This window comes from Phaseolus vulgaris, chromosome 10, assembly GCF_000499845.2.
Source record: "Phaseolus vulgaris cultivar G19833 chromosome 10, P. vulgaris v2.0, whole genome shotgun sequence".
NCBI classification, from domain to species: domain Eukaryota; kingdom Viridiplantae; phylum Streptophyta; class Magnoliopsida; order Fabales; family Fabaceae; genus Phaseolus; species Phaseolus vulgaris.
The window spans coordinates 17804065-17818071 of NC_023750.2; the positions used below are offsets into that span (position 1 = coordinate 17804065).

The 14007-nt window shown below is 34.1% G+C and overlaps 1 protein-coding gene and 1 pseudogene across 1 annotated transcript; both read left to right on the forward strand.

The window, feature by feature from the left end:
* The first annotated feature begins 593 nt into the window (after positions 1 to 593).
* On the forward strand, positions 594 to 4081 carry LOC137819500 (2-oxoglutarate-dependent dioxygenase 19-like). Its single transcript, XM_068623374.1, has 4 exons — positions 594 to 927; positions 1250 to 1473; positions 2556 to 2886; positions 3634 to 4081. The coding sequence occupies exons 1-4, from the start codon at positions 691 to 693 to the stop codon at positions 3880 to 3882; spliced, it is 1041 nt and encodes a 346-aa protein (XP_068479475.1). The 5' UTR covers positions 594 to 690; the 3' UTR covers positions 3883 to 4081.
* A 1986-nt stretch (positions 4082 to 6067) lies between these two features.
* Positions 6068 to 9717, forward strand: LOC137815875 (uncharacterized; annotated as a pseudogene).
* The last annotated feature ends 4290 nt before the right edge of the window (positions 9718 to 14007 follow it).

Genomic DNA, 14007 nt, shown 5'->3' on the forward strand with positions numbered 1-14007 from the left:
TTTCTCATTTTATTTTATTTATTCTTATTGATAAAAAAGTACCGGACTAATAAATATTAATTATAATAATTAAACTTAATTAAGTATTAAATTTATTATAAATTTAGATATTTTTAAGTCAGATTTTATTAAAAAAAAATCATTAAGTTCCTAAATTAAATAATTTTTTTAATTAGAGCTTAATTAAAATTACACAAATTTGAAAAAGACTCTAAACATAATTATCTTTATTTCTTTTATGCGGAGACTAATGAACAATAATAATGCAAGGCAGTATACATCAGTTTAATTAATGTTAAAGTCAAACGTGGAAACTATAAAACTTTTTTGGACACTGACTAATATAACAAAAATGTAAAATATATTTTTAGTAAGTTACGTATTGGATTTTATCTGGATATTTGTGATATTTTTTTATTTATTTGAACATATTTATTTTGGAGAATTTATGTTGGAAAGTCACATACAATTTATGTTTTAGTCACATACAAATTGCTTTCTTATCATAAGAAATACTAAAAAAACACGTAACACATTTAATGGTATAGTTGAGAAGTTGATATTAAATGCTAATGTGACAATCACCGTAGGGGTAGAGGAAATATATAGCTGCAGTGCTTATGCATCTGAGACATGATATAAGTTACTACCAAAGTATAGCTTCTCTTTCACTCTCAATCTTTGATTATAATGGCTGAAATAAGTTCCTTTGCATCCCAAATTCAGTCTTCTGAACCTATTTTCTCCAATGCTAATTTCTCAGAGCTTGCAGTGATAGAACATCTTCATCATGCTGATCTTTACTCAGCCTGTGATGATGAAATACCCACTATTGATTACTCTCTTCTCTTCTCTGATAGCCCTAATCAGCAACTGCATGCCCTTCAATGCCTCCGTCATGCTTGCCTAGAATATGGCTTCTTCTATGTAAACTGTCTTTGCTCTTTTTTTTCTCTAATTTTTTTTTATAATAAATAATTTTAATATCTAATTAACTATATATCAAGTATTTATCAATTTTAGAATTTAAATAACTTGTAACTAACTTTAATAGTTAATTAATTTTAACAAAAAATCTTCCTCCCAAAAACCTTGTTATACTCTCACTCATTACAACAACTTGGTCCATCAAAAATCCGTGCAACTCCATACCAAGTAAAGCAAGCTGCATATTACAACATATATATATATATATATATATATATATATATATATATATATAGTTTCTCATTGTTTAATATGTATGCAGTTGGTAAACCATAGCATCCCAGATGGAGTATTTGACAATATATTAAATGGAGTTTCTGATTTCTTTGATCAAACAACATTGAATGAGAGAAGGATCTACAGCAAAAGAAGTCCATCGGATAGAATCAGATGGGAACTAAACTCCTCCACTGGGGAAAACAGGGAATATCTGAAGGTTGTTGCGCATCCTCAATCTCATTTTCCTTCCAACCCATCTGGTTTCAGGTACATAATAACTACACAAAACTTATTTCTCTATCTCCCTTTATGTTCTAAGGTGTTTCCACTTGTTCAATTGGTCACCCCTTTTACCCAAAATATCATTTCTCATCACAACTCTCAAAATATACTTTTTCATACATAAATATACATTAAGCTTTTATATCTGTCATTTTTAAAATTTTAGCTGTCATCTCATTTACTCTTTTATTACACTTTTATAACCTTTCTAAAATATAGTTATCTATAGTTATGTTAACATTTTCAAATTAATTGTTATTATTTTATTTAGAAAATTATATAGTTATCTATAATTTTATGTTTACTTCAAAATATAATTCATTGGTTCAATAAAGAAAAATATTACACCTTAATTCTGATAACTTTATCTTCATTCACTAAAATAGATTATATATTATTTTTAGTTGAAGTGAATTACAATTATTTAGATCAACATTAATCAAGTTTATTTTTACGATGATTAAAGTCACTAAAAAAATTAATTAAATATAAACTAATTTTAGAGATAAAGATATATTAACTAAATTATATATTATTTAATAGATTAAAAAAAATAATGATATCTAAATTAGTTTCTATTATTACTAAATAGTTTCTAAATTGGTATATAATATTATCTACCAAGATTTAAATAATTAATAGCTAGATCCTAGGTAACTAATTAGATACCAATTTAAAAACTATTTATTAATAACAGAAACTAATTTAGATATTATTAATTTTGTTTAATCTTTAAAATAGTATATAATTTAATTAATATAACAATTAATTATTATTTTTTTCTAAATTAATTTTTATTTAATAATTTTTTAATAATGTTTGTTTTGCGTATACTTAATGTCACGGCTATCTTTATCAAGGTTTCTTGTAAAAAACTTTAAGAAGATTTTAAACCTTAAGTGTTCTTAAAAAAAATGTTCTTAATTCCGCAAAATAAAATAATACAATTTGTAAATTACTCTCCAGCATATATAAATCTGATGAGAAAGGTATCTATCTAGGTTTAATTATTATGGCATCCCCTCTTCCATATATTTGAAGTTGTTTTGGGTTATTTGGTGCATCAGCAAAATTTTAGAAGAATATGGCAAAGAAATGAGAAGGATAGTAATTGAATTGGCGAGGGCAGTGTCTAAAAGCTTAGGGTTTGAAGAACACTTTGTAGAGAAGGCATTGGAATTGAAGTCAGGGTTTGATGTACTGGCCATGAACCTTTATCCACCCAATGCCAAATCCAAGGGAGCTGTTGGCTTGCCTCAACACACTGACCCTGGCTTTATAATTACACTTGTTCAAGATGTAAATGGTGGTCTCCAAATTCTTTCCCACAAAGGAAACTGGATTAATGCCTATATTCCTCATCATGCCATCCTCATCCAGCTTGGTGATCAACTTGAGGTTACTTTTATTCAAATTATTTTCTCCATAAAATAGTTTGTATGATTTATAGATACTTGATTATTTTTTGTTGTTGTAGGTGTCTTCTTATTGTGAGCACATATAGTAGGAATGTTTAACTGATTTTCTTTTTTGACCAGTTTTAAGGTTGTAACACATCTCTTTCTTTATTAGGATTTTCTTTCTGCACTCTAACAACTTTCTCCTTGCACCGCATATTTTTTTTTTGGAAAAGACTGTTTTACCCTTTTTAAAAATACTTATAGATTGTTCTTTTTGAAATGTTTTTGGAACATACTTTCCATAACACATTTTATGAATTCTGAATTTATCTTTTCGAAGTCCAGAAAATATGTTATGGAAAGAATGGATTTTTTTGTCTTTTGAATTTCTTATTTTGGAAACATCTTTTGCTTACACAACATCCTATTCCATAATCATCCAAAACTATCAAGGGTAATTAGGGTATTTCAAAGCATATAGGGGTGCAGGAAGAAACACACTTGTTATTATTGGACTACTGTTTTGTTATTTGTTGGACTACATGATTTGGTTGTAGATTATGTAACATGATTTTTTTTTTATAAAGGTTGAAGCACACCTCTTAAGTGTGTTACTTAATTTATTTCATTCTTTGTGAAACAAATTTTTTTCCTCCATCATCTTTCTTTTAATGCCTTATTATTAATAAACCTTTTTGCTCCTTCTCACCATTTGACTTATGTTTTTAACATCAATCAATTGTAGATCTTAACCAATGGGATGTATAAGAGTCACATCCATCGAGTTATTGTTGACAACAATAAGGTGCAAAGGATATCTGTGGTTGGCCTTCATGGACCTTCACTGGACAGATTGATCAACCCTAACGCAAAGTTTGTTGATGAAAAACATCTAAAGAAATATCGTGAGATGACGTTTAAAGAATTCTTGGAAGTGAACGGGGATGATGAGGTTGATGTGCAATCATCACTTGAGCAAGCAAGATTATTGTGAAATTTACATTTACATTCTCACACACCAAAGATTAGTGTAAAATACATTCAAATCTTTATATCATGTTTCACTTAATATGTTATAATAAGGTGTGGATAATTTAAGTCTTCTCCCTTGTACTCTATACTTATCATATTCATATTTCTATTGTACTATCATTTTATCCAAGTACAAAGTAGTGTATGATTTTCTAAATAAATTTAAGCTCTTCGTTATATGTAGTTAGAAAATAAATTCTCAAAGAAACTAGACTAGAGAGACAATATTATTTCTTTATCAACTAAAAAAGAATATAAACTAAAGGAGACACTAAAGGTGCTCAACCTATTTAAACACATCTATATTCTATTTACATAGTATATTAATTAGACTTTCAAAGTACTTCTACAAACGTTTCAATCACATAATGCCCTAGCTCGACTAACATTGTCTCGATAATTACAATGCCTATTAGTTCCAGATACAAATTTTGCAGCTCAGTTAACAATCTAATTCTAGCATGTAATATGTGTTTTCCTATCCATGATATTGTTGCCAAACATATACACCATTAGAGTCATGATGCAAGGTTTTCATTTTAGAGGAGAGTTCCTCTTCCGAAACTTATCTTAGCTTGGTCGTGTTTTCTTGTTTCTTTTAATCAGCAAAGAATCAATCAAATTATATAGGGACACTTTAGGGGTGCTCCAACCCTTAAAAAATTCCAAAATAAACCTATCATAATCCCTCCCTACTACATTCCATCATTACTAACACTTGAGGAACTTCAAAATCAATATTTAAAAGCTTCCTTAAAAACAAAGCAGTTCATTTAAAGCCTATAACCAGAACTGTCAAATAGTTTCCATCATGGTTGGCCATCCAGGGGATTCCAAAATCCCTACTTCATTCCACATCTCTTTTGCGCCTTGAGATGGTGGAAAACCGCAACAACAGTAGTAAAATCGCTGCTATCAACTTTTCCAATGGCTGCAACTGAAGAAATTGTGTTTCCTCTCCTTTAGAGTCCATTGGCACCCATCTCTGAAAAACTTCTCCCTCTCCATGCAATTTACAAAAATGAACCAACAGTCCCTTGTTTTTTCATACTAGTACAAAATTCTTCAATAACGACACCCTTCAAAGACGGTTTGAAGATAACCATCGTTAAAAATGACGTGGTGGCAATCCTGTAATTTTTTAGAATTATTTTTAGACTTTTAACGACGGTTCGTTCCAGAACCGTCGTTAAAAACTGGAAGGCAATAAACAACGACGGTTCGCGCCAAGAACCGTCGTTAAAAGTCAGGTTTCGAAGACGGTTCTTCGAGAACCGTCGTTAAAAGCTGAAGTTTTAAACACTCTTCTCTCGCTCCCATATTCATTCACAAACTTCTCCTTCTTTCTCACACGCCCTCTAGAACCCTTGCGATTGCGCCTCCGCAAGACACACCCTGCTGACCGAACGCCACCGTCGACCGAGCGCCACTGCCGACCGAGCGCCACTGCTGACCGAGTGCGACCCTGCCACCGACCGCGCGCGACTAGCCGTTACTGGGACCCCGCTGCCGCGAACCTGCCACCAACCACGACCGGCACCGCAAACCTACCAGCGACCACCACCGCATCCTGCCGACCCTGCCGCGCGCAACCCCCGCACCCTGTCGCGACCCTGCCGCGACCCGCGACTGCCGCCCACGTTGCCGAACCTGACCGCGCCGAGACAGCCGCCGTTCTGCACATATCGTCCACCGTTCCTTCAAAGTCGCGCCATTGTGACCACCGTGCGTTCCGAGCTGCGTCACTGTGCCCTCCGACCGCGATCACCGCCTCTACTAAGGTTAGTATATTTTTATTTTTTATTAACTATATTTTGAAAGTGTTTATTTTGAGTTAGATATTGATTCTATATATTAAATGAACTGATTCTGTCCGAAGGTGTCCAACCTTCGGCAGTTTTGATTTAATTTTGAATGATTATATATTGTTTTTGAGATATTGACCACACTGATTCTGAGTCCGGAGGTATCCGACCTTCGACAATTTTGATTTATTTTTTAAGAGTTATATATTGTTTTGACATATTGAACGCACTGGTTCTGAGTCCGGAGGTGTCCGACCTTCGGCAATTTTGATTTATTTGTTAATGATTACTTATTGAACGCATTGGTTCTAAGTTCACACTGGTTCTTAATTTACCAGTTCTATGGATCGAAGTTGGATTAATACACCATGAATAAGTGATACTTACGAAAAAGGGGTGGAAGAATTCATACAATTCGCAGAACATAATGTCGTTTGTTATAAGAATGGAGTAAGGATAAGGTGCCCTTGTGTTAATTGTTTAAATGGAAGGATATTGAGTGTTTCCGAAATTAGAGAACATCTTTTGTGTGATGGATTTTTGAAAAGTTATACAACATGGACGTGGCATGGTGAATTATTAGACTTGCCAAGTGTGCATGGAGGTTCGGAGGAAGTTCGTTTCTCAATGGATGATAGATTAGAAGACATGATTCGTGACGTGGGAGCAGAATCTTTTGCTAATGCAGTTTTCGAAAATATGTCTAATGATGTAGAGACTCCTTTGTATCCTGGTTCTAACTTCACACGATTATCAGCAGTGTTAAGGTTGATGAATTTCAAGGCAATGAATGGATGGACCGACAAAAGTTTTACAGAATTGCTTCAATTGCTTAAGGACATGCTTCCAGAAGGAAATACCTTGCCCAATCGAAATTATGAGGCAAAAAAAAATACTTTGTCCAATGGGTATGGAGTATAGAAAAATACATTCATGTCCTAACGATTGTATTTTATACAGAAATGAGTATGAAGATTTAAGAAGATGTCCCAGGTGTGGTTTGTCACGTTATAAAGTTAAAGTTGGTCAGAATGATGAAATTGATGAATTCACAAAGGAAGGTCCTCCTGCTAAGGTTGTTTGGTATCTTCCAATAATTCCTAGGCTTAAGCGTTTGTTTGCAAATACAAATGATGCTAAAAAACTTAGGTGGCATGCAGATAATAGAAAAAGTGATGGACTACTTCGTCATCCTGCTGATTCTTTGCAGTGGAAGAATATTGATAAAGAATTTCCTGAATTTGGAAAAGAATCATGAAGCTTAAGACTTGGATTGGCAACTGATGGAATGAATCCCTTTGGAAATTTAAGTAGTAATCATAGTTCATGGCCCGTTTTGTTAGTGATGTACAACTTACCTCCTGCTTTGTGTATGAAGCGCAAATACATGATGTTATCTATGATGATCTCTGGTCCAAAACAACCTGGAAATGACATAGATGTTTATCTTAATCCATTGATTGAAGATTTGAAATTATTGTGGAATGAAGGGGTTGATGTGTTTGACGCGTTTAAAAATGAATCTTTCTGATTGCATGCGATGTTGTTTTGTACTATCAATGACTTCCCTGCATATGGGAACTTGTCAGGTTATAGTGTGAAAGGCCATAGAGCATGTCCAATATGTCAAGACAAGACATCTTATGAGCAGTTGAAACATGGAAGAAAAACCGTGTATCTTGGGCATCGTAGATTCTAAAGAAATATCATCCGTATCGTCGATTGAAAAAAGCTTTTAACGGATACCAAGAACATGACATTTGTCCCACTCCCTTAAGTGGTGTTGAAATTTATGAAAAAATAAAAAATGTTAATGTGACTTTTGGAAAAATGAAGAAGAAGCAAACTGTGAGTGAAATATGGAAGAAGAGATCAATCTTTTTTTATCTTCCGTATTGGTGTAAGTTAGATGTTAGACACTGTCTAGATGTAATGCACGTAGAGAAGAATGTGTGTGACAGTCTAATTGGAACACTTCTGAACATTAAAGGCAAAACAAAGGATGGTGTGAATGCACGTCTGGATTTGATTGAAATGAATATACGAGAGGAATTGGCACCGAGAGAAGTTGGTAAACGTACATACTTGCCTGCAGCGTGTTACACTTTGTCAAAGAAAGAGAAAACAAGTTTTTGTGAATGTCTTAAAGGTGTTAAGGTACCACAAGGCTACTATTCAAATGTGAAGAGTCTTGTATCTATGAATGATTTGAAACTAATTGGCTTAAAGTCACATGATTGTCACGTTCTAATGCAACAATTACTACCGGTGGCTATTCGTGGAATCTTGCCCAAAAATGTTAGGCATGCAATCACTCGACTATGTTCATTTTTCAATTCCATATGTAGTAAAGAGATTGACTCTCAGAAGTAGGATGAACTTGAAGAAGAAGTAATTGTTATCTTGTGTCAACTCGAGATGTTTTTTCCTCCATCTTTTTTTGATATTATGGTACACTTGGTTGTTCATCTTGTAAGAGAAATTAGATTGTGTGGGCCAGTTTATATGCGATGGATGTATCCAGTTGAACGATACATGAAGATTTTGAAGGGATATGTGAAGAATCAATGTCGTCCAGAAGCTTCCATTATTGAAAGATACATTTCAGAAGAATCTATTGAGTTTTGTTCTGAGTACATGTCAAAAGCCAAATGTATAGGAGTTCCTGAAAAAGGTTGGCACTCTCGTAGATTCATAAGTAAATCTTCAAGAGGTGTACATGTCATAAGCAAATCTAGAGAAGACGTTCTGCAAGCACACTTGTATATCTTGAATAACACTGATGAGGTGTTACCATACTTAGATACACACAAAGACATTGTCAAATATAAAAATCCAAGACAATCAGAAAAATGGGTGTTAATTGAGCATAACAAAACTTTCTTGTCATGGTTTAAGCAACTAATAATGAATGATCCATCAGCATCTGAAACATTAACATGGCTTGCAAACGGTCTCAAATTTAATGTTTTATGTTGTTCTGGCTATGAAGTAAATGGTTGTTTGTTTTACACAAAGTCTCGAGATGATAGGAGTACAGTGCAAAATAGCAGAGTCACCTTGGAGGCAGAGTCTATGCAGTTTTCAACTGCAAAGGATCAAAATCCTGTTGTGGGATCAATGCCTTATTATGGTGTCATAGTAGAGATTTGGGAAGTTAATTATACCAAGTTTACTGTACCTGTTTTCAAATGCAAGTGGGTTGACAATAAGACTGGTGTCAAAGTTGATGAATCAGGAATGACTTTGGTTGACTTTCGAAAGATAAGTTATCATGACGAACCATTTATAATGGCACATCAAGCTTCCCAAGTTTTCTATATCCAAGATCCTACGTCTGACCACTGGTCTGTTGTGCTACATGGAAAAAAAAAACATAATGACCCAGAAGATACAAACAATGACATTTGTGAGATTGAATCACTTACAAGAACGACCATCAATAAAGAGTACGACGATGTTGCTGATGTTGTACATGCAACTCGAAATGATCATGATGAAGGAATATATATTTGTATGTACATGTGATTCATGTTTAGTTTTACAATATATTTCATTTTAATTATATTTCATATTCTTGATGCTTATCATATTTTTTTGATAACAGGAACATGGCAGATGATAAAGTTTCCCATTCAAAAATTGGTAGAGGACCTACAAGATTAAAGAATATGTTTAAGAAGATAAATAAAGATGACAAAATACCTTTGTCTATTAATATGAAATGTAAGTTTGACAATTTCTTTTCAATGTGTTATTTTAAATTCTATGTGTTATTTCTTTTCACAGCTTTCCAGCAACAGTCTTCTATTCTCCAAAGCACCCTCATTTCATTGCCACCTTATTGTAAGATAAATATACTCGAATCATATATAAGCCCTATCTTTTTCTTCATCGATGTCCTAATTCACTTTCTTGATCTTCCCTACAATGTGAATGACATCACTAACAATTTAAATCACATTCTAGTGATAGTTCTACAACCTCGTTGATTGAGTCATTGTTGAAAAATGAGATTTTCAATAACAATTCAAACCATCGTCAAATATATCACCTACAAAGATAATTCTTTGCAAAACCGTCCTCATATACATAATTCAAACTTTACAAATTATTTAATTACGACACCAATACTACAATTTTGAGGTGGTGGTAGTGGGGATAGGTTGTGACAACGACAACGGTGAGGAGTGTGAGTAGATGTAATGACAATAATGAGAGATTGAACCAGCGTAACTAACCAACAATAACAACCCCATTGAGGAGTGGAAAAAAAATGAAGGTGTGAAGATGAAGAAAAGTGAATGATCGACGACAAATGCGATAGGCGAAGGTAAGAATAGAATTATCTTTTACGACAACGAAGAATGAGGAGACAAGAATATGATGAAGAGTGGTGGTGACAAAGAAGGGAAAAACAAAGTGTTAGGATTCCAAGTGTGAGTTTCTCCCACATCGAGTAGGAATGTGAGCAATATATAAAAAAAAAAAGACCCACATACCCAATGACTTAAGGTTTTAGGTTGAAAGTTGTGTCTTGACTTTCTTATATGAAATGTTCATGGCTCATTGGTGTCAAATCATCCTCACATTTTCCAATAAAAAATTCAACAAAATAGTGTAGTGAGCATCAAGCATGTGAGTGGTTAAATCCTGTATTGTAAGGATTCCTTGTATCGAAAGTCTTCATGACAAGCAGTTTTAGGTAAGCGTCTCCCTTTGTGATAAAAATGGCGGTACAAGTGGTCATGTGAGTGGTTGTATTGTTAGGATTCCTTGTATCGAAAGTCTTCTTGATAAGGAGTTTCAGGTAAGTGTGTCCCACTCTAATAAAAAAGATGGTACAAGTGGGTAACCACTGCTGCTTGTGCGGAAGTACCAATGTGGAAGTACTTGCACTTGAAAGGGTGATTGTTAGGATTCCAAGTTTCAGTTTATCCCACATTGAGTAGGAATGTGCTTGAAGAGCAATACATAAGAAAGAAAACCCACATATCCCATGCCTTAAGGTTTTGAGTTGAAAGTTCTATCTTGACTTTCTTATATGAAATTATCATGCCCATTGATGTCGAATCACCCCGTTATTTTCCACAAAAACACTCAACAAAAAGGAACTATAATGACATGCACAAAGGAGAGGAGGTGAAAGTGGAGGAAGAAGAAACACACCCAAAGTATAAATAAAAAAATATTAGGTTGTATAATCATCATCGTAGTGCACATACAATGATTCAAATGCAACTATCATCATATTTTTGTTCTGATGACAGTTTTGACATTATTGTTGTTGCAAAGTTGAAGAAAATTTTACAAATGCCACCATTCAAGCATCAATGATTGTTTTTGGAGAACCATCATCATTTGACATTTTTTATGAAGCTCTTAGATGACTTCCAAGTCGTGTTTTTGCATTTCAGACGTATCACGGACACACACCGAATGCATGAATGACAGTAGATACATCATTTTGTGGCAAACGTGATGCAGTTCTTGGACACATTAGAGATGACGCAGTCTAGCCTCTTAAACACGTGTCTTAACTCAAAATGATAGGTGAATCCTTTCTAATTAAAAAGAATAAAATGAAAAAGAAAGAAGTTACAAATAATCTATATATTACTTATTAGTGATCTTAGATACTTTTCAAATATCCAAGATTTTAAGAGAACAGAGAGATAAACTGATATGATTCCAATAACATGATAGAGATATAATATGGACATGTTATGGATTCAACAAGAGTTGGAATATGATTAGGAACTTTCTAAGAATTGGATCAATGTTCTTAACATTCAAGAACTCACCAAATCACAAGTAACCAAGCCAAACTCATATAGAAACCCATAATATGGCATATGAACCGTTAAAACAAGCTAGAATGCAAATGAACCGATTAAAACACACGGAAACTCAAATGAACCGATTAAAACACAAGGAAACTCAAACACAATCACAAGAACAACAAGCTAGAAGAAACTACCAAACAAAAAAACACAAAATAAGCAAGTTCTACCGATTGAAATGACTAGAAACATCAAAGACATGTTTTAGAGTTTGTTTTAGAATGGAAATGGATGAAAAAGATGAACAGAACTAGGAAACTTATGTGGTTGTAGCTCTTGGAGATGTGCACGCCACTTGAAGGATGAAAGCCTTCAAGATGAGTGTAGTTGCCGCCACTTGAGAGTCCAAGAATGCACTCAAGATAAGACTAGAAGAGAAGAAGACACAAGTCTCTCTCAATTCACTCACCAATTTGGGAGAGGTTCTTTACTCAAAATATCAATTCTATTATTTCAAGGACTCAAGCCCTCCTTTTATAGGGATAAAGACTGGTCATCAATTACAAAGAAGCTTACAAGAGAAGCTTTTCAAGGTTGCCTATAACTCTTCCACTTCTAGCGCCTAAAATGGAGAGTGAAGGGGCACGTTCTAGACTTTTCCTAAAGCTAACGCCTATAGATGCTTTACACAAGAGGTGTCTTAGGTTTCCCTCTTTAGCACCTTCCTAAACACTACTCTATGTATTTTAAATTTTATACAAAAGAAACTACAAAAAAAGAAAACATTTGAAGTCTACTTCCTAACTCTTTAGTTTTGCTCCTTGTAATCCTTTGAGGTAAAAAGGATGATGAGCTAATATGTCTTTGAGCATATTCAACTTCAACCTCATTCTCTTTTTCTTCTTGATCTCCATCATACTCCCCGAGTTGGAGAGAATTCAACCACGAATTCTGAAGACCTGCAGAAAAAAGGAGTTAGATCATTGATATTAAAGGTATGACTGCCAAGAAACGTATCAGGCATATCTAACTCATAAGCATTATCATTAATTCTCTTTAGGACATGAAAAGGTCCATCTCCTCAAGGCATAAATTTGGACTTCCTTTGATTAGGAAAACAATCCTTTCTCAAGTGAAGCCAAACTCAATCACCAACATCAAATAATAATGCTTTTCTCCTTTTGTTGGCATGTTCAACATACTTGCCAACTTTCTTCTCAATTCGTATCTTGATGTCGTTATGCAAATCTTTTATAAAAGAAGCCTTTTCAAAACCATCCTTGCATAATACATCATCAAGTATAGGAATAGGAAGAAGATCAAGAGGTGTGAGGGGGTTGAACCCATACACAATCTCAAAAGGAGAATGGGATGTGGTAGAATTTACTACTCGATTATAAGCAAACTCAACATGTGGTAGTAAATTCTCCCAAACCCTTGGATTCCTGGAAATAAAGCATCGCAACATTTTTCCCAAAGTTCGATTTACCACTTCAGTTTGACCATCGGTTTGGGGGTGACAAGTAGTAGAAAATAAAAGTTTAGTGCCAAGTTTCCCCCACAAGGTCTTCCAAAAGTGACTCAAGAACTTGGAATCCCTATCGGATACTATACTTCTAGGAAGTCCATGTAAATGAACAACTTCCTTGAATAAGAGATTTGCAATATGACATGCATCATCCACTTTGTGGCAAGGAATAAAATGTGCCATTTTTGAAAAACGATCCACTACCACAAAGATGGAATCCTTACCCTTTGATGTCTTGGGTAGTCCTAAGATGAAATCCATAGAAATATCAACCCAAGGTATTGTAGGGATAGGAAGAGGGGTATATAAACCATGGGGTTGCACTCTAGATTTAGCCTTACAACATGCAATACATTTATCACACAAATTATGAACAGATTTTTGCATATGAGGCCAAAAGAAATGCTCATGTAAAACATCTAAAGTCTTGGCTACCCCAAAATGTCCCATTAATCCACCCTCATGTGCTTCTCTAACAAGAAATTGTCTAATAGAGCTTTGGGGCACACAAAGTCTTTTACCTTTAAAAAGAAAGTCATCTTGTATAAAAAAAATCTTTGTGTCCACCCTTAGCACACTCTTGATAGATAAGAGAAAAATCAAGGTTATCATGATAAAGTTCCTTGATGTGATCAAACCCAAGATATTGGGAACCTAAAAGATTAATTTTGCCTTGCTTATGCTTGATCACATAAGGAAATTGCTCAAGGAATTCCACCCACTTAGCATGCCTCTTATTGAGCTTGTTTTGGCTTTTCAAATATTTAAGAGATTCATGATCACTATGAATCACAAATTCTTTAGGAAAAAGATAATGTTGCCAAGTATACAAAGCTCTAACAAGTGCTTATAATTCTTTATCATAAGTGGAATAATTGAGATGACTACCTTTCAATTTCTCACTAAAATAAGCTATGGGGTGGCCCTCTTGAAGGAGAACAACCCCAATGCCTATATTCGAAGCATCACAT

Excerpts from the sequence above, each read along its gene's own strand:
- LOC137819500 (XM_068623374.1), top strand. The coding sequence starts at position 691 with ATGGCTGAAATAAGTTCCTTTGCATCCCAAATTCAGTCTTCTGAACCT. Across the intron at positions 1,474-2,555 it reads TCCAACCCATCTGGTTTCAG|CAAAATTTTAGAAGAATATG; the intron begins GTACATAATAAC and ends TTGGTGCATCAG. Across the intron at positions 2,887-3,633 it reads AGCTTGGTGATCAACTTGAG|ATCTTAACCAATGGGATGTA; the intron begins GTTACTTTTATT and ends AATCAATTGTAG.